The following is a 26,421-nucleotide window of genomic DNA, read 5'->3' as shown; positions in this document are numbered from 1 at the left end:
TTGAAGCTCCCAGAAACTGTCCTCTGGCCTCCACATGTGATGTGTACATACATACACATGCGCGCGCGCACACACACACACACAAATAAAAATTTAATTAAAAAAATTTAAAAGTAACTATACATACTTGTTAACCAAAAATTACTATTATAGCCAAAATTATTCTATAACCAGTAGTAACCAAAGGCCCTTTGAATTTACTGTCTCATACATCTTTACAATCATTCTACAAAGGAGCTGTGGTCCTCTGTAAGTCACAGTTGTGACATTGTGACAAATTTACCAGAAAACAAGACCTAGAGATATTAAGTCCCCTGCCCAAGGTCGTCAGTCTTTGAACGGAGACCTAAAGTTGGAACCAGGTATGTCAGGGTCTTGTTCTAACCCAGAGGTTATCAAATAATACATGTTTTGGGCTTTGCGAGTAGTATGGTCTCTGTCCCAGCTAGTCAACTCTGTCACTATGCAAAAAGCAGCCACAGATAATATGTAAACAAACAGGCATGGTTATGTTCCAAACCAAACTTTACTATGGAAAGTGAGATTAGAATTTTATGTGGCTTTCACATATCAAGAAATACCATTTCTTCATCCCCACCCCCCACGCCCCAAACACTTAAGAAAGTAAAACCCATCCTCAGCTCCCGGGCCTTGAGCAAACAGGCGGCAGGCTGGGTTTTTTTTCCATAGTTTGCTGACCCCTGGTTAAAGGTAGGAGGCTCTGCTACCACCCAGCTCACACCATGTGCTGAGTTCCTCAGGAGCCCAGAGATATTTCAGGACAAAACCTGTAAGGGCACATATCTGGATGCACCTGACTCAGAAATATAACTGGGAGGAAAAACCTAGCAGAAATGGCTCCCACTCTGCCTGACCTAGGGTTGCAACTCGCAAATGTTGTTCTACCTTATGGTCCCCGAAACCACACTCTCCTACAGTGGCAATTCTGGTTGACCTGAAAGCAGCAGAAATTCTGGGTGGAATGAGCCCAACATGGGCTTTTTGTTCTCTTACCTGCAGGGTTTGGCTGAAGCGCTTCAATGGTGTGGTCTTCACCGGTGGGATGAGGTTTGCAAGTGACGTGACCCGGGAAAGAGGTTTGACCCGTTTATTACTAGGTTCCTATAGGGTTAAAAAACAAAACAAGAGGACAATGTCAAGGCCATGACAGCATCTAGCACACTATCATATCCCAACTCCATGAACTGCTGGTGGCAGGGCGATCTGTGGAAAGGAACAGTGGCCCATCTCACTGCACAGATGACCTGGCAGAAGAGCCAGGGAAAGAGATGGGATGGAGGACACAGATAGAGGCAGGCAGGTCAGTCAGAGAGGAGAGAGGAGGATCCACTCCAATCGCCCATCCCCTTGTATCTGCCAGCTTTTGATTCACAAACTTCCCCTCAGTAAAATCATTCTTCCCACTGCTGTGGAGAGAAGCGAATTCTGATTTTCTACCTGATGACCTTGCGGCAGTGGCATGTGTTTTGTTGTTTCTGGTTTCATCTCTTTTAACCTGCTTCTTCCACCTTGCCTGGGGCCATTCTTCATTCATGCAACTAGTTTTCTAATGTACAAAGATTCCTTTTAATTTATTAAATTAAAAATCTATTTTTAAACATTTACTTGTATTTTTTTTTGTGTGTGTGTGTGTGTGTGCACATATACATAGAAAGAGAAAACCAACTCCCACAAGTTGTGGCTCCCAGGGATCAAACTCAGGTTGTCAGTCTTGGTGGCAAGTGCCTTAACCCCGCTGAGCTAACTTGCTAGGCTAAAATTTCTCTTAAAAAAAAAAAAAAAGGTTTTGTTTCTGAGATCTTAAGAAAGCACCTTTACATCGACAATATTTGATAGTGAAATTCATAAAATGCTTAATGGCAAAAGGAAATGTACAGGGAGAAAACTGTAACATGGGCATTGGTTTCTATACTATTTGTAGTCATAAATTTTCAAAGTCACCTCCACAGAAAACATCATTAGAAAATCTAAAGTTACTCCAGAACAGGCTGAGGGGTGAGACAGAGACTCCACCTTCGAATGACAGAAGAATGACACAAACAAAAACTATAGCTGTGGGAAGAGAGAAAGAGGACAAAGCAAAGGCTTTAACAAAGACTAAGAGGACAGTTACCCTTGTCTTCCTAAGCTCCATCTGACCTGTAGGAGATGCTGGACAGCACATGAAGACACCAAACCGTGATGGAAAAGACCAAGGCAGCCAGCTGTGGCAAACCTCAGTCACGCCCTGAGGGGCCCCCCAGGTGTTCATCTTTCCTTTTCAGCCATTGCTCTCAAAGTTTCCAGGGCTGAGCCAGAACTTCCAATTAATTCTTCAAGGCATTCCTGCAGGATATTCTGACATAGCAGATGCTTGAAAAAGCCCTTCGTGAGTCTGGAATTTGCCCAGGAAGTTCTCATGTCATTGGATGCCCTTGTTAGCCTCAGAAATCAAAAGCCTCGTAAGTAAACTTTCCCAAGTTTGGTGACATTTTAAGTAGAAAAAAAAAAATCAAAACTTAAAGAAGTTCAAAACAATTCCATGATGCAATGGAGAGTAATTTCATGGTTTCTGAAAGCAATCAGTTGCTTTTCTAAGATGGAGAATGGATCCAGGCTGCCAGGGACCTCACTGGCTTCTGTTAAGCTTGAACAGACAGCAGACAGTTCTCCGAACACTAGGAAGGCTGAGTTCTAAGATGCAACAGACGAATCTCCCAAATCGAATCTCCCAAATCGAGAGACACTGCATTACAAAGGATGTGAAGAGAAAGGTCTGAAAGCCTTCTGCTTCCAGGAGGGAATGCCCTTCAGGATGCTCCCTGCCCAGCGTCTGGCTCCTGAGCATCCGTGCTTGGAGGATTTTAATTCTTTTTTTACGTCACATCTGCACTATCAGCATACTGAGTCCATGTGTGGGTGCATGCGCACACAACCTCCTAAGAACCCCCTGAGTTTCTCAATGGCTCCTGCTTGGGTCTGGAAACACCAGAGTAATCATCTCTCTCCCCTTGGTGGCATAAACTGCACTGCAGCAAGAGAGAGAAGCTGGGGGACGGGAGGGGGGGAGTGGGAGGACTTGGAAGCTGGGGGCTGGAGGTGGGGGCCGGAGTGGGGACTTGGACTGGGAAAGTTCTGCAGGCATTCAGAGTCCAGAGAGTGAGTCTAATTTCCATGGCAAAAGCTGCTGGGTCACAAATTCTGTGTCAGAATGGGGAGGCAGAAGGGTGAACACCACTTGGGTGTCTTGCTTTAAAGGGGGGCTGGGAGCTGTGAGCTTGGCAGGCTGTGGGGTAATCTAGTTCTGCTTCACCTGCTGTGTCATCTGTTCTAAGGGTGGCTGACTGCTGTTTTACATGGCCCACTCAGATAGGTATTGTCTATGCAGCTGTAAGATAGAGTCTACACATAGAGTGTAAAGGTTGGCCCTTCTACATGTTAGCACAGTGCTGCTACATGAAATCATAAATTAGAAGTGCTTGCCTAAGGCATGACCCAGGAGCAAGTCAACATCAGGCTGCTCTCTGGTGATAATCTGACATTCCCAAACAAAGAACTGAACCAGAATCCACTGCTGTGATTTAGTGCTGGGCTCTAGCAATGCAGGCAGATGCAAGCTCCAAACTTGAACACATACAGGTTACAGGATCTAAGTGGAGAGGCTTTATGTCTGACCCATGCGAGTGAAGTATGAATTATAGTGCTGTCCTTGAGGGCTTCTGTGAGAATAGAAGATTAAAAACAATTCTTGGTCTAATTTGATTTTTCTTTTCCATTTACTCAGTCTGTCTCCAGCTACATTTCACTATTGTCTAAAGAGAGTCCTAGGAGAAAATATTTTCAGATTCTACCTAAAGAGCGTTACTAAGAACTAGCAAACGTAATGCCAAAGGCGCTTCCATGTTTGCAGGAAGATGACAGAACACAACCTGCAGCAAACCACAGAGCCAGACCAGGCTGGACAAGGTCTACACTAACCCCTGACATCAAATGTGTTTCGAGCACACACACCACCACCACCACTACATGACAGGCAAGAGGGCCTGTCACTAAAAAAATTTTTAAAGGGGGAAAGAAAAAAGGTGGATATTGTAAGACAACAATACTTCCTTTTCATCTTTCCCAGGCTTTATATCGCTTTACTACATTAATTAAGACTGCCTAATAATACTGATTACAAACCAAGATAGTGGGTACACTAGCTGATTCTGAAGTGATTTTGTTGTTATGGGTTTTGAGACAAGATTTAAAATTTTTTTTTATTGAGCTTTTGTACATTTCATGCAACAGTTATTAATCAAATTTAAACCCTCCCTCATCCACCCACCCCACCAGACCTCATGTACTTTGTCATACATGTCAAGTCCTATCCAGTCAAGCATTTGTACCCAGATGTCCTTTGGTGCAAATTCATCCTCTGGAGTCTAGTCAGCCTATCTAGAGATCGTCGATAAGGCTACTTTCCCTTACCCAGTAGTTATCGGTCTCCAATAGTTCCCAGACTAGGGCCAATGTGCTACCCATTTCCCTCGCTCCAGTCTAAACCTGTCTGAGTTGGCATAGATCCTGTGCTAGATACCACCATTGCCACAAGTTCACATGCGCAGGCTTCTAGCAGCCTGAAAGCCTGTCTCCCTATGTTCATGAACCAACTCTGGCTCTTACAATCTTTCTGCACCCTCTTCCACAATGGCCCCTGAGCCATGGGTGGGAGAGGTGTGATATAGGAGTCCTGTCCAGGGACACACCTCTGCAGTGAGACAAGGTTTTGTGTAGTCCAAGCTGGCATGGAACTCGCTATGCAGCTGAAGATGACCTTGAACTTGTGATCCACTTGCACAGTGCTGGAATTACAAATGTGCGTTGCCAAGTTCAGTTCCCAAAGTTATTATTTTTAAGTATTTGTTTTATATGTCCTGTGCTTGCTGAGAGCAAGAAAGAGAGGCCTTTTATCAAGTAGAAAAAGTTCTGTTTATATCAAGTTTGCTGTGAATTTCTACCATGAATTGGCACTGACTTTTATCAATTTTTTTTCTTCTATTTAGAGGAAAGGTAAGGGGGAAAAGGAAGAAGTAAAAAGAAGGGGCAGGTGAGGGGAAGGAAAAGGAATGAAGATGAACACGGGGCCACATAAAGGAATTGGTTTAACAATTTAAAGCATCTCCCTAGCTAAGTGCAAACAAGAGGGAATACAGCACTCCATGTGACTGTATTTTTAACATCCGTTGTTTTTTTTTATTGATGGATTTTCATGCTCCTTCCCTAGGAAGGCACAATGATTTTTCATCTTCTCATTCTTCCTCCCGAGAGGTAAAAAGTGGACTATATCATGTAAGAAAATGCCTACCACATTAATACAACCTAGTATAGCTTTTTTCTTCCTTCACTGAAATAGGCACAGCATACAGGAAACCTCTCATTTTCTCTGCACTTCATTTTTGCAGACAGAGCGGGGCTGGGAGCAATAGGAAGTCAATGTACATCATGTCTGCAACTGCCATGAGACTCCAGCTTTACTGAACCACACCATGCCCCAGGAGGGCTGGAAATACAGCCACCAGCACAGTAACTTAGACTTGCTGTACTGCAGGACAAGGCAACTACCTTGCATCTTCCCCGGAGCAAGGCAGACACGAGCACTGGTTGTGTCATCAGATGTCTTCGCCTTTGAGTTGAGGGCAGCCACATAAAAATCTCTTTCCTCCTTTTCAGGGGCTGAAGAGATGGCTTAGTGGTTAAGAGCATATACTGCTCTTGTAGAAGACATGAGTTTGGTTCCTAGCACCCAAATCAGGCCACTCACAACCACGTGTAACTCTAGCTCCAGGGGATCTGACAGCGTCTTCTAGCCTCTGTGGGAACCTCCACTCATGTGCACATATCTACACACAGACACATACCTACACACACCTACACATAATTAAAAAAGAAAATAAATGTTTTTAAAAACTTTCAAACATTTGGAGATGGCAGGGGACTTTGCAGGGTCCCATCCGTGGGTACTGGGGTCACCTCTAATCTGCCCTTTAACCTTCTAGGTGACTTTTGTCATCCTTGTGTTAAACAGGAAGTTATAATCTCATGGTGCCTGATTTGCATACATAAATGATAACAAATGAATACTGGTTGCAGGTACTCATCCCAGAGCTTGATGTAAAATTACTAGTTTATTCATCCCAACATGCTTGTAAGATGGAAAAATTAAGGCACAGAATGGTCAGTGTGCTTAAAGTCATTCAGTTAGAAAGGGAGAGGCGGACAGAGGTACCAGATTTTCAAGTAGGCTGACCTCTGAGCCATGTCTTGAGTTGGGGCTGGCTAACTTTCTATGAGTAAGTAGTTCAGACTCTGCAGAGCCTCCAGCCTCCATCTCAAAGACTCAGCTCTGCTGTCAGCTGTAAACAATGTGTGAATTAATGAATGGGGTATGGCCCATTAAACCTTCAAATTTCATATAATTTTCATGTCAAAAAATTATTTTTCAACTATTAGAAAATAGAGAAGTTATTTTTAGTCTGGGACTCACAGGAAGTGTGCCGTATCTGACCTACCAGCCATAGCTTGCTATTCAGTAGTCCTCTGCTTCAGTCCAGCTTCTGTACTATAACATACTCCACAGTAACACTCTCAGGCACTGTATTTTCCCACAGGCCCTCCTGGCCATGGCACAAGCTTAACTTGCATGTTCTCCCTGGGATTGGGCATGTCGAGTCCTCCCGGATGAGCAGTGGGCATGGCTGACTTCACTTGTGTGTGAGAAATCCCTATCACGCTGCATTTTATTTTCTTAACTTTCTAAATAAATAATTCTGAACATAATACCAACTTCCTCTGATGTTTGAATAAGAAACATTTTAATATGACACAATTCCTGGGCTCCACTTCAAAACAAAATGAGGCTGGGTGAGGCGATGTGAAGAAAACAGGATTCATCACAGGTTGGCAATTGTCAGAAGAACTCAATTGCCACTTAGCCTACGGCACAAACCAAAATTCTCTTTTTTAAAAAAAAAAAATTGCTGGGTGTGGTGGCACACACCTTTAATCCCAGCACTTGGGAGGCAGAGGCAGGAGGATCTCTGTGAGTTCAAGGCCAGCCTGGTCTACATAGTGAGTTCCAGGACAGCTGGGACTACACAGGGAGACCCTGTCTCAAAAAGACCAAAAAAATTTTTTTAAATTTTATTTCATGTGTATATTGCCTGCATGTAGGTAAGTGCACGTGCGTGGTGCAATAACCATGGAAGACAGAAGAGGCCGTTGGATCCCCTGGAACTGGAGTTACGGACAGTTGTTAGCTGCCATGTGGGTGCTTGGATTTGAACCTGGGTCTTCTGCAAGAACAGTCAGTGTTCTTAACCACTGAGCCATCTCTCCAGGCCTCCAAAATTCTCTTTTAAAAAAAGTATTTTTGTTGTTGTTGTTGTTGTTGTGATTTTGAGACAGGATCTCCCCATAGCCCCAGAACTCAAAATGTAGTCTAGATTGGCCTTGATCTCACAGATATCTGCCTGCCTCTGCCTCACAAGGGCTAGGATTAAAGGCGCTAGGATTAAAGGCATATGCCACGACGCCTGGCCCTAAAAAAAGTATTTTGATAAGGGACAGAAAATTGTCTTGCAAATGTACCAACAAATACTGAAGTAGAAAAGATGGGTCTCTGAGTTTTTGTGTTAATTCTTAGTAGAGGCCAATGAGGGAGGGGATCAGGAACAGGCATCACGTAGACAGAAAAAACCCAGCAGAAAAAAAATCCCAGCACTGAGTCTCAGAAACTCTCAATTAATGCATGAAGTGCTGGGAAAAATGAAAGCGAGGGAGAGCTGTGTCACAACACTAATGTCAAGGCCGGGGAGGCACCAGCCCAGCAGCCAGCTCCCTGAACTCTTATTTTACTGTTTTTTGTTTTGTATTGTTGTTTTGGCTTTCATTAAGACTCCTATCGACAGGCTGAACTTCATAAAAACAACCCAGTGGAGGTCATCTCTGACTTGTTTCAGAAGCACAGAGAAAAAGGATCCCTTCAGGACCAGACTGCCCCTGGATGGGAGCCCCTCAGATCCTGCTTTCCCCGTGGCTGCCTCCCAACTCATGCTTTTCTTTCCATTTCTAATCGACTGAGGAGGCGGCCAAGGCTTTCCAGCTCCTCACTCCTCAGTGCCCTCTCCACTCCAATCAGTGTAAAGCCCATTACTCTGCAACTGCCTTGACTCTACCCCCTCTTTAATGCCAAAAGCTGTTCACACTGCTGTACAGTTTATGCCCCAAGACTCACCCTTCAGGGCTTCTAGGCCACATCTGCCAAGGTTGTCCCTTGGTTCTCACTCACCACTGGCACTTGCACTGCCTCTGTTCAGTTAAGCCACAGGCTTCACTTCCAACAGCTCCCCACCCTCACCCCGTACCAGGTGTGCTCATCTGCTGCATGACTTGTCCTTCCAACAACTGCTAAGTTCTCCCCTCTTGTGCTGTTTTTGGGACAAAATGGTTGAGAATGAGCCCCATTTTACAGATCAATCAATCATCTATCGATCTAGTTCTTATACTTACTGTGTGGTACTACACATGTTATTCAGAATTCCTTCAAGGGGAAAATGGGAAACAACCACACAGTGCACTGGGGAGAATTCTGTGGGAGAACAGCTATTCTTAATTGGGATCTTGTGCTCTGTGGTAGACCCTGGGCTCAGAGCTTTTCACAGATCTGCTCATGGCATCTTTGGAACATCCTATGAGAGACCCCATGTCATTATCTTCACCCCACACATGAATACACAGGAGTTTAAGGATTGTAGGCACCCACAGGAGGTCACATATTGCAAGTGTCAGAGGAAAATGCGGACCATATATTGGAATCCACATCTGCTCTGCTATTCTGTCCTACAATCGACAACACACACAGGGCACAGGCTTTGTGACTAGCAAGCTCTCAGCGAACAGGGCCTGGAACAGGAATTACAAACTGGTATGCGTTTTCTCAAAGATTACTCCCCATCTCCACCTTTGCCTTTAAGAACATGTGAACTTATTCTATATATGCATATTCTTTTTCAAAAAATTGATTTTGAAATAATTTTAGATTCACAGAAGAGTTGAAAAAAATAGTACTGAGTGTTCCATATACCTTTCACCTTATTTCTTCTAATGTTCACATCTTTCATAACCACAGAACATTTACACAACTCAGAGGTAGCATTGGTACAACACCATGAGCTAAATGCTACGGGAGTTACTGGGATTTCACCAGCTTTCTCAATAATGTCCCTTTTTTTTATTTCAAGACCCAATCTGGAATCCCATATTATATTTTTTTCTCTCTCTCTCTCTCTCTCTCTCTCTCTCTCTCTCTCTCTCTCTTTTGGTCTTTTTGAGGCAGGGTCTCCCTGTAACTCCAGCTGGCCTAGAACTCACTGTGTAGACCAAGCTGGCCTAGAACTCACAGAGATCCACTTGCCTCTGACTCCCGAGTGCTGGGACTAAAGGCGTGCATCACAACACCCGGCTCTTTTTCTCTTTTTAAATTAAAAAAAAATTATTTTATGCAGATGAGTGTTATGCCTACATATATGCAGGTGCACCTGTGTTGTGCAGTGCCTGAGGACAGAAGAGAGCATCAGGTCCCCTGGAACAGGAGTTATAAACCATTGTTAGCTGCCATGTGGATGCTAGGATTCAAACCTGGGTCCTCTGCAAGAGCAGCCAGTGCTCTTAACTGCTGAGCTATCTCTCCAGCTCCTATATTATATTTTCATCATCTTATCCTTCATAGACTCCTCTAATGTGTGAAAGTTCCTTACACACAGTGCTCTCATGATCTTAGAGCAAAATACCACAACTTTCTAGATCTAGCTGACACGTTTGAGGACCACTGGTCAGTTGTTTTATGGAATGCCTCTCAGAGTAGGCTGGTGTGATGTTTCTTCACGACTGGGTTCAGGAACTTTGCTGTTTGTATTCTGGTGAGACCACCACAGAAGGCTTTCTTGGCACATTATATCAAGGGGTACATGATGTTGCTAGGTTTTATTACTAGTAATGTCAACCCTGACACATGGTTATGGTGTTGTTACAGATGAGTGAACACCGATAAAAATAGTCACGCAAGTTCTAAACCCAGTACCTATGAAAAGCTATACACAGTTCTAAACCCAGATATCTATGAATGTAACCTCTTTGGGAACTGAGATCTTTGTAAATACAATCAAGCTTAGATGAAGTCATAGAATGGGCCCTAAATCCAATCACAGGTATCCTTATAACATGGAAGGGATTTCGACAAAGACACAGAGGGTTTGGACATATAATGACAGAAAAGTAAAGATTAGAGTTATCTATCTACATGTCAAAGAACACCAAGGATGACCACCAAACTCTAGAAAGTAGGGTGAGGCAAGGAAGAGGCAGGTTCAGAGAAAGCATGGTTCTATGGACACCTTGATTTCAGATACTTAAGTCTTCAAAATCGTGTGACAATTCATGGGCTTTTAAGCCACTTGCCTTGTGGGACTTTGTCACAGCAGCTCCAGGAAACTCTAAGACAGATGGCATATGTGGATTTCCCCATTGTGAAGGTGCCACTGTCCTCTTCATAATTAATACGTTTGTTGGAGAGAGCGTTTGTTCACCTAGTGTCTGCAAAGTGAGCTTCACTGAAGTGTACAGGTGTTGCTTTTGAGGGGGCATCTCCTGGCTGCAAGGTAGATCCTGAGAGATCTACCAAGAGTCAGTGCCTGCTACAGCTGGCAGACGGGGGCATCAGTATGCAGGGTAGGGTGGACAATAGGTACGGGCTAGACACGCAGGTGGCAAAATGAGGCCTTTGTGGAACTGTTTGGGGGACAGGAAAGGGAGGTTCTTTGGAGCTCTTCACCTTACTTTTCTGGAAACAAAAAGACAATAATGAAATGATCATTCCAATTCCAAGTTTTCCACTATTATTTTTTTCTGCTCTCTTTCCCTTGGCACACAGTTAATTAACCTGGTGTCAACTGTTACCAGAGGATGAAAGGCAAATAATGAGGCCCAAATTCCAAAGGAAACCTGGGTGCATTGATTAAGCCACACAGGTTTCAGAATTAACGGTTTGTAACCCACAAGATGAGAAAAAGGCCTTCCAACTCTGCTCAGAACCATAGTTTTCCTCTATTGAGGTTGATCTATTATTCCAACATGGGACTCGGGGCTGTGCGTGGACTGTGATAAAGCACCAGGAACAGTACCAGGAGAGATTCCAAACTGCATCCCTGGCTAATCTCCAGCTGGAGGAGGCCACACCCTTGTTTGTTTTTGCCAGCTGTGAGTCTGGCTGCCTGCCCTGCACTGGGCACAGGAGGGAGAGTATATTTCCTATTTAATAAAATGGTTCGATTCTTTCTTTTGTATCAGGTGCTAGGAAGAAAACACCCCTATTTCCTTCTTTCAATGAGAATAAAAGAGCTAGGATTTATTTTGCTTTTGCTACTGGGGGAACAAGGAGCGCTGGGGTAAGTAAAATCCAGGGAACATACGACATTAGTTCAGGCTCATGCCTGCTTTGCAGTTGGCCTACTTGACAGCTGGGCTAGTGCCCTGAAGAGTACATCCACTTTCGTTCACGGAAGGATTCAAGAGCAGAGGATGCAAATCATAGCTGAACTGTCAACTCTGAGGACCATAAAACTGAACATATTGGGACTTGGGGTAGAGCTGAGTGGTAAAGCATACATACCTTCAGCATGCATGAGGTCTTAGGTTTAATACCTAGGACCAAAAACCAAAACTGCCAATCCCCCTGAACATGATAAGGTTGGAGAAAAGACATTCACTCTCTGCATATCAAGCTCTTTGCCTGAGTCACACAGCACCAAAAGGTCAGTCAACCTATGGATTCTAGGCCAGTGTTGGCCTGAGACACAGTTGCTTTGGGAAAGCCTTGCAAAATTAAGGGAGAGACATCAGGACAGCTTGTTCAGACAATCACCAATCAGAGTCCCTGTCCCAAAGAGCTTTCCATCCGGTGCAACAGAAGAAGCAAAATCTAAACAATGAAAACAAAGAATTCATCCGTCATGACACCTGAGGTCTTCCTGGCTTCCTTCAAGTCCAAAACACACTGGCAAAGTCCTTTAGCTCCCTCAGGTTTGAATAAACTCAATGGCGAAGAAATGGAAGGTGGTAGCTGGGGCAAGTGAGAATTTCATTCAGTTTATCTGCAGAAGCAATTAATTTCACAGCAAATATCCAGAGGGCAACTGCCCAGGGCATGCTATTTTCTTTCTGTAGAAAGACCTCAAGCAAATTAGTATTTTGAATAAGAGTCTCACTATGTAGCCCAGGTTGGCCTCAAGCTCATGGTCTTCCAGTTCAGAATACTGAGATTACCACATTAGATGCATGTGCCCCGAAGCCTAGCTGGAATTACGGCCTTTATTCCTTTTGTTATCACTGAATTTTTGCCCTGGCATTGGAAAAGTGTCCTGTCCTACTTGCCTGCTAGAAGGAAGGAATTGGTTTTTGCTGAATTAAAGTTTATGGGCTAGGGTAGGGGTGGAGGGTAAAAAGAAAAGAACCCAGGGAAATAACTCAGTAAAATATGGGCTTCTCTGAGAGCTGGAGCAGGCAGCAGCCCAGGTTACAAACACAGTCACTCAGGAGTGCCAGTAAAATAAAACAGAACCACTGTTTCAGACCAGAGTATTAGCTGAGGGTTCACTCCTCAATTACTTTCAAAGTTATTCATTTTAGTCAACATTAGAAGGGTAAGTCAACATTTGTCCTGGAAGCAAGCCCACATTTGTTATTTTATTAGTCTGCTACTGGCTAAATTGGCCCAAGATTAAACACATCTAATAAATAGCCCTAAAATATTGAAATTTAGCAGAAAACCACATTCGTGTTCTCTTACACAGGATGTTACTATTACTTAACCCTAGGCAGAAGGAGAAATGCACGCCCACACCCTATAAGTTCCTTTCAGCAAATACCAGCCCCCATCTCCTGAAGTTCATCTTGGTCATGCCCAGACACAGTGCTACAGACCTTCGGAGAAAGAGAAAGCCAAATATTTAGGTCTTTCTGTGGTCCCTGGCTGTACATCTGCCTTCCCAACTCCAAACAGCAGTTTTTACTCTGCTGAGGCAGCCAGGGCCAGAATCTTAGAGCTGTGGCACTTCAAGAGTCAGTCCTTCTGACACAGGCAGGCTGTCAGCAGGGCTATGTCCCTGGGTTGTGCATTATGGGAAGGCTGACCTAGTGGCCAGAAGGCATTATGCATTTTGGCCAAGAATGCTACATAAGCAATGTGGTTACCATTTTATATCCATCCCTGGGTCTGGAAAATGGAGTGTAGGTGGGCAGTCCTGGCTGGATGACACCAATGAGGCACCTAGAGATAGCAACGGTGGCCTGTCACTGCCACTGGGCCCTAAGGAAGTCCTCTGTGGCTTAGAGTTCCTCAGTTACTTCCTACTGACTTCTTGGAACTTGTGGGTGGGATGCAAGTTCTGCCCTTGTTTATCTCTGTTGAAAGGATATCCCCTTGGCTGGGTGGGAGAAAAGGGCTCACTGGGGCTCCCATCCCTGCTTCAGAGTTGAGGAAACTGGTGTGTACAGACCTCAAGACTACTGTCAGTACATTTTCTGGGCTTCCCTGGAGCTTAGGAATAAGTCAAAAAGCCTCTGCAGAGGGTGACAAAGTTCCTGTTATTATGACCAAAGAATGTATTTATTCTTTGCAAAGTATCCAAGGATAAAAAGGAGCCAATCTTTCTGGCCAGAGACCAATATTCCATGACCTCGAGCCGAAACTATAACCTCCCTCGGCTTGGTTTGCCTGATATGAAGGGGGATGACCCTCCTAGAGTTGTCTGGGGAGCACATGAGACTGTGTAGGATGTGCATAGCATAGGTTCACTTCAGATAGAACCCCTGGAGCACTACCATTATTCCAATGTCAAAGGAGCCAAGCACTTCCTCCTCAGGCCTGCTCTCCACCCATTACACCATTCTCTGCAGCTTCCTAAGTCACCCTCCACAAACACACCACTGACATGCTCTGGTCACGTGTTTTCATTCCACATTCCTGCACTTTTTTTCCTGTGGCTTTATCATCTGTTTAGTCAACCTCTGGCTGGACAGAGAAAAACTGGGAGTGGTGTGGCAGGATTGAAGTCTACACTGGAGAGGAAAACATCAGTGGTGAAATCCCAAGATAAGGACTTGAGTGGTGGGTAGGATGGAGGGAGCCAGTAGATGCATATTGAGGTCTGCACAGACCCCTACCCAATGCACTGCTGAATTAAGAGCTACAAGAGATGGTCTGAAGTCTTTCCAGACCCAGTACTGTCTGGAATTAGGCAATCATAGGAACCCTGGGCATTTAACCTGTCAGATAGTCAAGGTAGAATTTTTCCACAAAAACACGTTACTTTCGGTTTCCAGAAAAGCCGGCACAGACCAACTCGCATTCGCTCTCTATCCACTTGTCATGTTTTGAGGCTCAGCATTAGCTTAGCTTCACAGCAAAGGAAACAGAAGTGTAGAGATGAAACAGGATGCCCAGATCTCAGTCTCCATATCCCAAAGGACAGGACCAACTGTTCTACTGAGTCTGGGATGATCAAGTGTAACTCAGATGAGCTGAGCTGACAGACAGGTTTGTCATCTGAATGAAGACAAGGCAGGGACCAAGGAGCCCACATTTGACTGCTAGGTAAAAACTACACAGGCATTTAACTAAGAGTACCAGGTCTGCAAGAGAAAGTAGATCCCCTTTCCTACTGCCCAGTTGCTTCTTAGCTTTGATAAGAACAATGATTTTTGATTAGGCAAATCTTTCAGGGATGTGACTTCAGAAAGAAACACAAGACGCACTGTGGTGCTGCCTGATATGCACCAAGCTGTTCCCTCAGCATCACTTAATCAATTCAGATGTCCAGCCCATGTGTGTCCTAAGCAGCACCTGCCCACACTGATTACCAGGGACTATAGAACATTTTAGAACATTCTGCTTCCAATGGAGAACAGAATACATCCAAATTTGATTATTCCAAACTGAAAAAGCCACCCAGCAACAACACAAGAATGGACAAATTGGGAATAATATTTTATTTATTTATTTATTTATTTATTTATTTAATTTGAGTTTCCTGCTTGGAGCTTTCAGTGGACACCTTGCCACCTACTGAGCAACCGTGTGCAGAAAAAATAAGGTACAGAGTATGCTGTTCAGGAAACCGAGCGGTTGGTGATCTACAATAGATTCCTACGGCCCTTCTGTTGTTCTGATACAACCCCTCCAGTGAGTAGATGAACAGTTTCAAAATGTCATTTCTTAGTTAGGGTGTGCATGTTAAGCAGAACACATGACTGATTCTATTTGCCTAGTCACTTTTCATTCTGCAGTGTATTTTTAATGACAGGATTTTTTTTTTTTAATGTTCATTAACAATGAGTTTTTCCAAAGGCTCACTGAAACACTTGTTCTCGGTGCTGAGCATTTGCAACCTTGAAACATAATGATTATGTGTTCTTTTTTATGTCCAGCATTTAATATGACACCAGATATATCATTATCTAGAGTCTATTGAAACTCCTAAGTGTGTGGAATATCAAAAAGAAGGGACCAGGCGACAAGGGGGGCCTTGGAGACCCAGCTCTGTAACCTCAGCACTTTCGGCTCATTTCAATAATAAAAGATAATCAGGAAAATGGAGGACAATGGCGGTTAACTTAAAAATACAGGCGATGAGTCACAGCTTATTTGGTGAAACAAAATGTTAATTTAGGGGTGGGCCATGGTGGTACACACCTTTGAGTCCAGCACTCAGGCATTAGAGGCAGAGGCAGGAAAATCTCTGTTAGTTTGAGGCCAGCCTGGTGTACACAGTGAGTGCCAGGCCAGCTAGGGCTATATAGTAAGACCCTGTCTCAAAAACAACAAAAAGTTGGCTTATCATTGAAGTCAGAAGTAATGGGTGTTAGTAAGTTGTCAGAGGAGATGAAGGCAGTTTTGCTGAACATGGTATGTATTTCTGAGATAAAAGATGTCTGTAGAGAGGGCAAAAGTTTCATGAGTTCTTAGATAACTCCAGGTGGCAAAAGGTGTTCAGAGGAATAAAAGCTCATTTTGGGCCAGGCCCTCCTTCCTTCTCCCCCAACATTTAGCCACTGGACCCTATGAAGCCTCAGTGAATTGCTACCAAGGTCTCTCTCTGCCATAGATTTCGATAATTTTCTAGAAACAGAAATATTAGCCTTCACTTGACCCGGGAATGCATCTTCTGACCCTGAAATCCTCAGAAGAGGGGGGAGGAGGCACCAGGAGCTGCAGACTCAGTCAGTCATTCCCTGCTAAGTTCTAGCACACACTCCCAAATCTATTCTACATCAATGCCAGTTTTAAAGAAGAGGAAGCAGGTGTCCAGAGAAAGGAAACCAGTTGCTCCGGGTCATACCAAGCAATTAACTGGCAGAACTGAAATCTGAATTTAAATCTACCTGATTTGAAAGCCTTTCCTGTCACCCCCACACTGATTTCCCAGGATACATAACTTCCTCTTCTAATAACATAATAGCATGGACAGGGCAATATCCTGCCAGCCTGTCTCCAAGTGCTTTTTGTACACTAATGCCTTGACTTCTCTTGAGTTAATGCTATTAATATGCCTGTTTCACAAAGCAAGCAAATAAGACTTAGAGACTTAAGAATTTGCCCAAGGTCATCTAGACATGATCTAGCCCAAACCACTTACTTCATCAACAAGGTCTGGGTTCTTAACCACATTGCTGTTAGTTTCCTAAGCCAGTGGGACACCCTAATGGAAACCTTACTGCACAGGCAGAAGGACGACAGAGACTGAGGCAGGGAGCAAAAAAGAGAAGGTGCTCATTCAGGCCCTATCACTCTGGATCAGCAGAGCAGAGGTGCACAGGTGTCCTGCCCAAGTACCCCCAGAAGGCCTTTTGCTAAGGGTACACTTGGGGACTGGTGGGTGGCCTCTAGCATCAGGGGCATCTAGACCACTTCCTAACACACAGCCCTCCTGGTCTTCCAAGCTCCCAGAAGAACAATGTCCCTCCTCATAGACTGACAGATATTATCTGTCTATAGTTTTGCTAATGATTTAGTCAAAATCAAGTAGAAGTTCTCTGAGGACAGAAGCATGCCTTTTGTTTTATAAACATATTGGAGAGATGACATATAGTCATGTCTTAATACATATTCACGGACAACTAAAGAGCACTAGGGGTCATATTTTAGTTATTTTAACTCTGCAACAGCTTGTAGTCCCCCACACTATGGAGTTTCCCCCATATTTCTAACAAAGGATCTATTTATAATTAAAGTGCCCTGCTAGTGAATAAGGCACGAAAAACTCAAAGCAAGCAAGGCCACCCTCAACTGCTTGCCTTTGATCTGTGTCTGTGGTCAGTGCTGGCTGAGAGTCTTAGATGTAGATGATGTGTGTCAGGTGGGAGCTGCCTCCATGACCGGGGTGCCTCTCTACAGGAGAGCTCACATAGCACCTCCTTTCTGAAAGTCATTCTGGGAACTAGAAAACCATACCAGATTTTATTAATTATTAATTATTATTATTATTATTATTATTATTTTATTATTATTTTACCTGTAAGGAACAAATGTGAAGCTTGCTAGTGTGCTTTGAACATCTTCTCTTAAAAACAAAATAATGACTGTCTAGTGCCAGTTTGAATTTCTGGGAAGTCAAATAGGTCCTTGCTACAAAGAAAAGCAACCTTGGAATAGTTTGCTCCATAAGGATGTGCCCCAGCTTCTACTTGTAGACCTACATTCAAAACAAAAGCTGCTGCCAGGCTATTTGACTCACCCCTTTAATCCCAACATTCGGGAGGCAAAGACGGGCAGATCAAGGCCAATTTGGTCTACATAGCAAGTTCCAGGTCAGCCAAAGCTATGCAGTGAGACCTTGTCTCAAACAAACAAACAAAAGCAAAACACAACAACAAAACCAGAAACTGCTGGGCTGGAGAGATGGCTCAGCAGTTAAGAGCACTGGCTGCTCCTGCAGAGGACCTGAGTTCAGTACCCAGCATCCACATGGTGGTTAACAATTGTCTGTAACTCCAGTTCCCGGGAAGCCAACATCTTCTGGTCTCTGTGGGCACTTCATGCATATGGTGCACTTACATACACGCAGACAAAACTTTATACACATAAAATTAAATTCTAAAAAGTTATAAAACAAAACAAAACCAAGAGCGGCTGCCCTGTGGCTCCCACTGTATCTTCTGGAAATCCTACTTTATAGGGGAGGAAAGCACAATTTAATAGGATAATCTAGCCCAAGGTTTCCAGCCCACAAGAGGCCAAGCAGGGATTTTAACTCAGCTCAAATCCTAGTTCCTAACTACTTCACTCTGGCCCAAGTTGAAATGTGATCTTACCCAATCCTCCCCGCCAGGGAGAAAGGAAGCCGATGAGTTAAATGAGTTCAGTTGACACACTAACTTTCCTTGAAGTTTTGAAAAGAAAAAATAATTTATATTCTTTTTTTTTCCCCCTGTCTTTTGGAGACAGGGTCTTCCTGTAGCCCCAGCTGGCTTTGAACACAGAGATCTGACTGCCTCTGCCTCCCAAGTGTTGGGATCAAAGGCGTGCGCCACCACACCCTGCTAATTCATAAAGAAACCCTCAGAATACACCTAGTGTAGTTTCTAATTTCCAGGGACCACCATGACAAATTTGTCCCTATGTACGGATCATTTAAGCTTTTATATACTTAATGTATCCATAAATTACTAATTTGTTATTCAAGTTAAACTTTCTGTTAAAACAAGTATCAGCACCTTAAATGGAAAAAACATAATATCCTCTTGCATAAACAGAAACTAAAAAATGAACCCTGGGCTGGGGAGATGGCTCAGTGGGTAAAAGGTTTGTTGTGCAAGCATGAGGACCTAACTTCAGACATTCGGCACTCATGTAAAAAGTTGGGTGTGGTGGTGTGTGTCTATAACCCCAGCACTGGGGAGAGGCAGACAGCTGACAGATTCCAGGGGCTTGGGGGCCAGACAGTCTAGCCAAAATGGTGGGCAAGCTCCAGGTTCAGTAAGAGACCCTGTCTCAAAAAATGAGGTGAATGGCAATAGAGGAAGATGCTGGAAGTTGACCTCTGGTGAGCACACATATTTACAAAATGAACCCTGTTAAGTTCTTAAATACTTCCCCTTGCCAGAAGGTTCCAAGCCTTGTATTCGTTGAAAGGGAACTTAGCAAGTGATAGAGGTATTAAAGAAATATGAGCTCCAAACTGAGACCTGATCTAATTAGAAGGGTGGGAAGAGAATTGAAAGGGGAAAGTGATTTCAAATCACTTTGGCTCTAGTTTATCATCTGAGCTGCCACAAGTGGCATGAAACCTACCTTTTGGGAAATAATGGTTGAACAGTCTCCTTATTATAGAACCAAAGATTCCAAGGTTCTGAAAAATTGAACCTACCTGTGTCCTGTACTCTAGTGAAAAGTCCTTATCAGAACCAGCTTAGAAATAAACACTTCATTTAGGTATTTAGGAGAGTTATGAAGCAAGCTTCCATTATTGTTGAGGATGCCAGAACCAAGCTCGCTGCCCCAGGCCCTGAGAACCTGGGTATGAAGCATCCCAAGACTAACAAGAGAATACACGGTGTCTCTTTGGATGCTCCCTCCTTCAAAGTTCCTGGATAAGTCACCACCAAGCAGCTGGTGCGGAAGGGGTGGAGGCGACACTTGGTTCTATCTCTGTGGCTTACACTTTAGCTACCATAAGTTGTCTCTTCTTCTAACAGTTTATTTCCTTTTCACAGTGGTTTCCAACCTCTTCTGCAAGAACATACCCAGAAGCCCCCAAGAAAATCACCAAGCAGCAGCAAGGATGGTAGACAAGGTCTGTGAAAATGAACTAAGTCTTCCCAAGCTCAGCAGGATATTGATGACCCACCAACACCATTGGCTGGGGTGTAGCTCCATGGGAGAGGTGTGCTTAGCATGGGGAGGCCTTGGTTCTCTTGATCATCAGGCTCATAAATATCTCTTTCCATCCATTGGTTTCCTCTCCTCTTTGGGGCTTCTTCCTCCATAAATACTTCAAACTTCTAGACCTGACAACTAATCGCAAGTGCTAAGTATATACCATGGTGTGTGTGTGTGTGTGTGTGTGTGTGTGTGTGTGTGTATGTTTGTTAAGGTCCTGACTTAAGCTTATTTAACTTATTTAAGCTTATTTAACTCAATCAGGCTGCCAACTTCTAGTAGTATCTGTGGTAGAGCACCTCTGGGAAATGTATTTCTCATTATCATTTATCACGTCTCCTGTAGCCATTATACCTGCAGAGTACAGGAGTTTATGTCTATCCAGTCTGTGTTGTTCACTCTAACAGTGATCTCCCATCAAATATAAAGTAAGGGCTTGTTTGCCTTACTTTGCAAGTAAGACCCTCTGAAGCAAAGGCTACCAGTCAACTGGCACAAACACAAGGCCACTTTGTGCAATCTTCTGGCCAACCTTAATGGGGTTCAATTATAACACTCTCCAAATAGTGCTACTTACAACTGACCCCAGGCAGAAACATGACTAGCTTCAGTCAACACTTTGGCATGCCAAGTGGCCAAGCCTAGGCTAAGAGGGAGTGGCTATCATTCTGCTTGCCTAGGTTGATAAAGAAAATGGGACTAGCACTTCCCTTACCCACTGTTCAGTTTGCATATGCCTCATGTGTTGAGGGATTGTTCCTAGGTGCTAGTGCTATTCTGGGAAGTGCTAGAAACTTTAGGAATAGGGGACTGGATGGAGGGAAGCAGGTCATTGGGGGCTTTTGAAGGTTCTCTGTCTCTCTCTGTCTCTCTCTGTCTCTCTCTGTCTCTCTCTCTCTCTCCCTCCCTCCCTCCCTCCCCCCCTCCTTCCTGTCCACCCTGCAGTGAGTAGCCTCTGTCACACAATCCTGTAGCCAAGATGTTCTGCCTTACCATGGACTCACAATCAATGGAGACAAGGACTATGAGTGAAACTTCTGAAAACATGAGCCAAAATAAGTCTCCTGCATGCAAGTTGTTTATATGAAGTACTTTGTCACAGAACCAGAAAGCTAACACCACACACACACTTCCCTGAACTGGGTTAAAGGAGATGGCACATGTAAAATTTGATCATAGGCATACAGCAATATTAGAGTTCAGGGAGCACAGTGGACAGGGAGAGGGTATTCTGATTCCAACATCCCTTTCCCACTTCTCTAAGTTCAAATGCATATAATTAGATGTAGACTGGTTCCACTACACATGTAGTTGTGCTCAGTTTTTTTCCTCTTTATTTTTTCAAGGGACACCAAGGTATTTCTGTTTTAGTTGGCGATGATGCAAATGATGGCACTGCACATGATCCCTGTGCCAGAGACCATGGTACCTGAAGTTACTTCCTGTTCCCCTATTATTGGATAGAGAGGTTGTTGATTGATCTGGGTATGGTGGGTACATAGGAAAGGATGCGAAGATGGAATCAGGCAGCTGGGCATCCAGCTCCAGCTATGCCACTCCCACTGGTGTGATCCTGGGAAAAATCACTGAAACTTGCCACCTCCTTGGTACATTCTTTTTTTTTTGTCTTTTTGAGACAGGGTCTCTCTGTAGCCCCAGCTGTCCTGGAACTCACTATGCAGACCAGGCCTTGAACTCACAGAGATCCACCTGCCTTTGCTTCCCAAGTGCTGGGATTAAAGGCGTGCACCACCACGCCTGGCCTGTACATTCATTTTTAAAATTAAGATAATTATACTCAGGTGAGCCAAAGGATATAAAAGTTCCAAAATCTATAATAAATGCACACAGAGAAAGAATGAGTATTCTTGCAATTGTCATTATGAATAACTTCAGACACATATTTTTCCCCAAGAGCTAGAATATTAGGTCTGAAGATTCAAAGCTGCATTTATCTTTGTGTGTGCATGTGCACTTCTGTCTGTGTACACGTGGAGCCAAGAGGACAACCCTAGGCGTCATTCTTTAGCACCATCTGGACAGGATCTCTCACTAGCCTGGAACTCACCAAGTAGTGTAGGTTGGTCAGCCAGCGACGCTCTAGGGATCTGCCTGCTTTTCCCTTCCCTGTGCTGGGATTATAAGTGCAGGCCTCCATCTTTTGTCTTTTAGTAGGCACAAAGAAATGCAGTATTTGGCAATATTCACATACTGAGTTTTGTTATGTTTAGCCAGTTGCAACAATATTTGGATATGAATTAACACCTTGCCTTTTTCATTTCTGTAATTTCTGTTAAAATGAACATTTAAAATTATCTTAGCCTTTATAATTCTTTGTATGTGAATTTCCTATTACTATCTTTTGCATATTTGTCAGTATATTCTTTTATATCTGAACAAACTATTTAAATGACAGAGATATCAATCTTTCTCCTACGTTTTATTCATTTACTTTATATCTGTGTCTCTGTGGGTATATGCCATGTGTGCCAGTGTTCATAGAGCCCCGAAGAGGACATCAGATCCCCTAGTGCTGGGTAATGGGTAGCTGTGAGCTGCCTGACATGGATGCTGGGAACTGAACCAGGGTCTTCTGGAAGAGCAGCAAGTGCTTTTTAACCTTTGAGCCATCTTGTCCAGCCCTTCCCATTATTTTTATTTCAAGGCATTAGTCAGTTTCCCTTGTCTAAAGAGGCATATTACACAAAGAAGAAATCTTTGTTGGCTGAACATCATATAGCTCACTCTAACAGTGATCTCCAATCAAATATAAAGTAAGGCCTGGGCTCATCAATCAATACATATAATTTCGAGGCACAATGAGTGTATCCAGAATGAAATCACAGTGACAAGGAGGAGAGAGAATGACCAGTGTCTTTGGCAAAGTGAGAGGAACCAGGAGCATCTAGCCAAGAGGACAGCACCAGGCAGGAGTGGACTGTGAGCAAGGACCTGAGGTAGGAGAGATGGGGAGAGGGATGGCAGTTCCCAAATATTCAAGACACATGAGGGAGCATCACTATAGAGAACAGCTCCAGAAGGCAATACTAAAATCAAGAAGGATTGCTCTCATGAGCCACACTGAACAAACACAGAGTATACAGCCTCACAAGGCTGTGAGTTCTCTGTCTCCGGAGGTGCTAAGCAGAGATCAAATGTATCCAGCAGCTGGATATGAACTGGGCGTCTATTCTGAACAGACCTTTCCACTCCGTGGTACTGTGATGCAATGACCTGGGGTCATTTCCTGAAGGCAGGTTTCGTTTGTTTCTTAAATCCCTGGAAGAAAAGCCTGTTTTGCTACTGCTTTCCTCTTCAAGAGCCAGAAAAAAAAAAAAAAAAAAAAAAAAAAGCCCAATGAATTTACTGTTAAGGTTTCTGGCTCAGTCCCAATTAATTGAAGTTTACTAATAATCAAGGTTGCTTCTCGCAAAAGAACACAATGGACCAAACACAGAAGAACCAAGCCCAAGTATTCCTAGACTTAAAAGGAGCCACTCTTTCCCTAGCCAGTTGAATGTTCATAAGCCTTTCCTGATTAACTCCTGACAGTCTGTCTAAGCTAGCAATCAATGTCTATTAAAATAAATAAGGGAAAACAAAGAGGAAAAAGAAGGGCATGGTACATCTCTGGCCCTCACTGCCAACAGTGCATGAGCTGACACATGAATTAAACGGCAATGCAATCACAGCAATTTCCTCATGTGTGTGACCTCTACCCAATACCAACACTGACAAATTATGCAAGGCAACTGAACACATACATCACCGATGAAGGCACCCTCCAGATACACACACATACCATTAATAACAATTGCATTTACAGAAGGCTTTGCAAAATTAGGATGTGATCAGTAATTTATTTTCATTCAGCAGTTATGGAAACAGTGGCACTGATCCAGGGTTTTAGAGGCAATCATAGGGTGTCTTTAAAACAAAAAATGACACAATTTGCAAAAACCCAGATGGTAGTTTGGTCTTCCAGTTATTGATTTACGTGGAAGGCTGGTGGCTCCTGTAGATAAGCAAAATGACTAATAGAAGAGTTAACAGTCTCATGTCCACATTGCTGAGCATGCTGAATTCTGCCAAAGACCAGCCTTATGGTCTTGAGACACACACAATGGAAATTACCAAGACCCTCCTGGGCTTGCTGAAGTGGGCTGCCAGAAGCACTGACTAGGGCTTGGGTCTCTCACCCAGACACTCAGGGAAGAATGAATCTTGGCTTGTAAGGCAATTTGCTGGGGCAGGCGGGTTCATCCTCCATATGCTATGTGGTAGGGAGACCAGTGATTCAGTCATTTTGTGGCAATGTGATGTGGTTGGCAAAGTACAGACTTCAGGGTCAGACTGAGTTGAATCTTGGATCCTCTACCTCATAGCTCAGCCATCCTGGGAAGCCAGGACAACATGCTCAGAGCCTTTCCTTCCAGAAAAGAGTACAATACCAACCTCATTCGATTGTTGTGATCATGATTAAAGTGAAGCGTGTACAGTGAAGACCCTAGTGCATGGCTACGTATAAAACAGCACTCAGAAAATTATGGTGTTGAGCATGATTTCTTTTTCTGACATAAGATCTTGCTTTCTAGCCCAGGCTGGCCCTGAACTCAATTCATGAACCTTCCTGCCTCTACCTCCTGAGTGTCAGGATTACAGGTATGAGACACCACACCAGGCTTGCTAATTTCAAGCATTTACTGAGAGCCAGGCACTATATTAATCCACATGAATTATCTCGTTTGACCTTCCTTGTCGTCCCAGGAGGCAGTACTATATCATCTCTATTCCACCAAGGAGGAAACTAGTAGTTGGAGTGGAATGATGGTTTGCCATTCCAAGGTCACTCTACTATCAGATGGTGGAGATGACGATGGGGAGCCAGATGGTCTTATTCCAGGGTCAATTCCCTGAACAACCCTAAAGTCAGGATGTGTAAAGTCAACCTCTTTTCCTTTAATATATCTAATCCAGTTCATTTGAAGGCTTATGATCTCTGAGACACTTCTAACTGAACAAGCCTCAAACTCATGACCCAGTGACCTTAATGAGATGCTACCAGCGTGATAACTTTTCTGTGTTACTCTATGGATCTCTTTATGTGATTCATGGGGTCTAGTTATCCATCTGAAGAAATCTCAGGATTCTTGTTGCAATAACTGATCTATTTCCATGCATTTGATCATATACGCTAACAGTTTGATATTATGTGATGCAGATTCCAAGAAAAGTATAAACTACTGGAAACCAGTAACTCCTTAGCCCTCTAGCTAGCATTCAAGGAGTGCATACCCAGGTGGGTACAACTTTCAAATACAGGTGTTGACTGATGAGGTATAAATCACAGCAGAACACAGGGTTCACCCTGCCCTATAGCTGAGGTTTCAAAATTGCTGGCTTAGTTATATACTTAGTTATATACTCAAGATTAATAAAGAAAATAGCTGGAGTAGTTTGTATGTCTGTTTTGCCTTTCCCTTCATTTTTTCCATTAGATGCTTCAAGGGCCACCAGTATAGAAAGCTGGGACAAAATCTACTAGGAAATCTGGCATTTGATCTTGGATCAGGTTGGATTTTCTTTGTGTACTGCAGCAAGTCACTCCCTTCAGTGTCTTTATTCACAAAGTAGAAAGAGAATAATGCATGCTTTAAGTTGACCTAGACTGGCAGAATTAGACAGGGGTAGAACACTGTCATTTTATGTCCAGGCACATGCCATCATTCCCAAGGCAGTCCAAGGCTATTGGTCAAATCAAAACCAGAACCTATGCTTTTTGGAACCTAGGGTAACACTCAACTAACTACTTATATACTATGCCTATTATCTACAGGCTGCAAATTTTTTTTTTGGTCTTTTTGAAGCAGGGTCTCCCTGTAAGCCCCAGCTGTACTGGAACTCACTATGTAGACCAGGCTGGCCTTGAACTCACAGAGATCCGCCTGCCTCTGCCTCCACCTCCTGAGTGCTGGGACTACAGAGGTGCACACCTGGCTGGGCTGCAAATTTTATAAGTACCAAGAGACAAAGGCAATGGCTAGAAATACCACCAACCAAATCAGGCCTAATGTTCAGTAACACCTATGGTGAAAGGGTGTGCCCCATCAAGTAGTCAGATCTAATAACAGAATTGTCTGGATTTATATTAAAAATGAAATTGAGGGCCAGTGAGATGGTTCAGCTGGTAAAAGCATATGCTGTGCAAGTCTGATGATCCGAGTTCTGTCACCAGATCCCACATTGGAAGGAGAGAACCAACTCCTGGAAGTTGTCCTCTAAACTCCACATGCACATCATGACACATGTACCTGCACTTGCACACACACGATACACATATCCCATATACACGCATACTGATAAATAATAAATTGACCTAAAACTCTTAAAAGCCTTTTCCCTACACTCTAGCTTCCTTAACCAGTATATCCTCTCATCTGAACTTTTAT

At 43.6% G+C, this 26,421-nt stretch overlaps 1 protein-coding gene across 5 annotated transcripts in view; it reads right to left on the bottom strand.

Moving 5' to 3' along the window:
* Arhgef3 (Rho guanine nucleotide exchange factor 3) overlaps nt 1–26,421 on the bottom strand; it is a 321,412-nt gene that overhangs the window by 43,838 nt on the left and 251,153 nt on the right. For 4 of the 5 annotated variants that reach the window (XM_017802271.2, XM_029554188.1, XM_017802272.2 and 1 more), the window contains one exon: nt 1,015–1,122. In XM_017802271.2, the coding sequence (XP_017657760.1) occupies nt 1,015–1,122 (108 nt within the window). Of the gene's footprint in view, nt 1–1,014; nt 1,123–2,134; nt 2,538–26,421 lie in introns of those variants that run through there. The other variant, XM_008849289.3, reaches the window with a different exon arrangement.

The sequence above is a fragment of the Nannospalax galili genome, unplaced genomic scaffold, assembly GCF_000622305.1.
Source record: "Nannospalax galili isolate Female #2095 unplaced genomic scaffold, S.galili_v1.0 scaffold505, whole genome shotgun sequence".
NCBI lineage: Eukaryota > Metazoa > Chordata > Mammalia > Rodentia > Spalacidae > Nannospalax > Nannospalax galili.
Note: the sequence above shows the minus strand (reverse complement) of the source record. Positions and strands in the feature narration are given on the sequence as shown.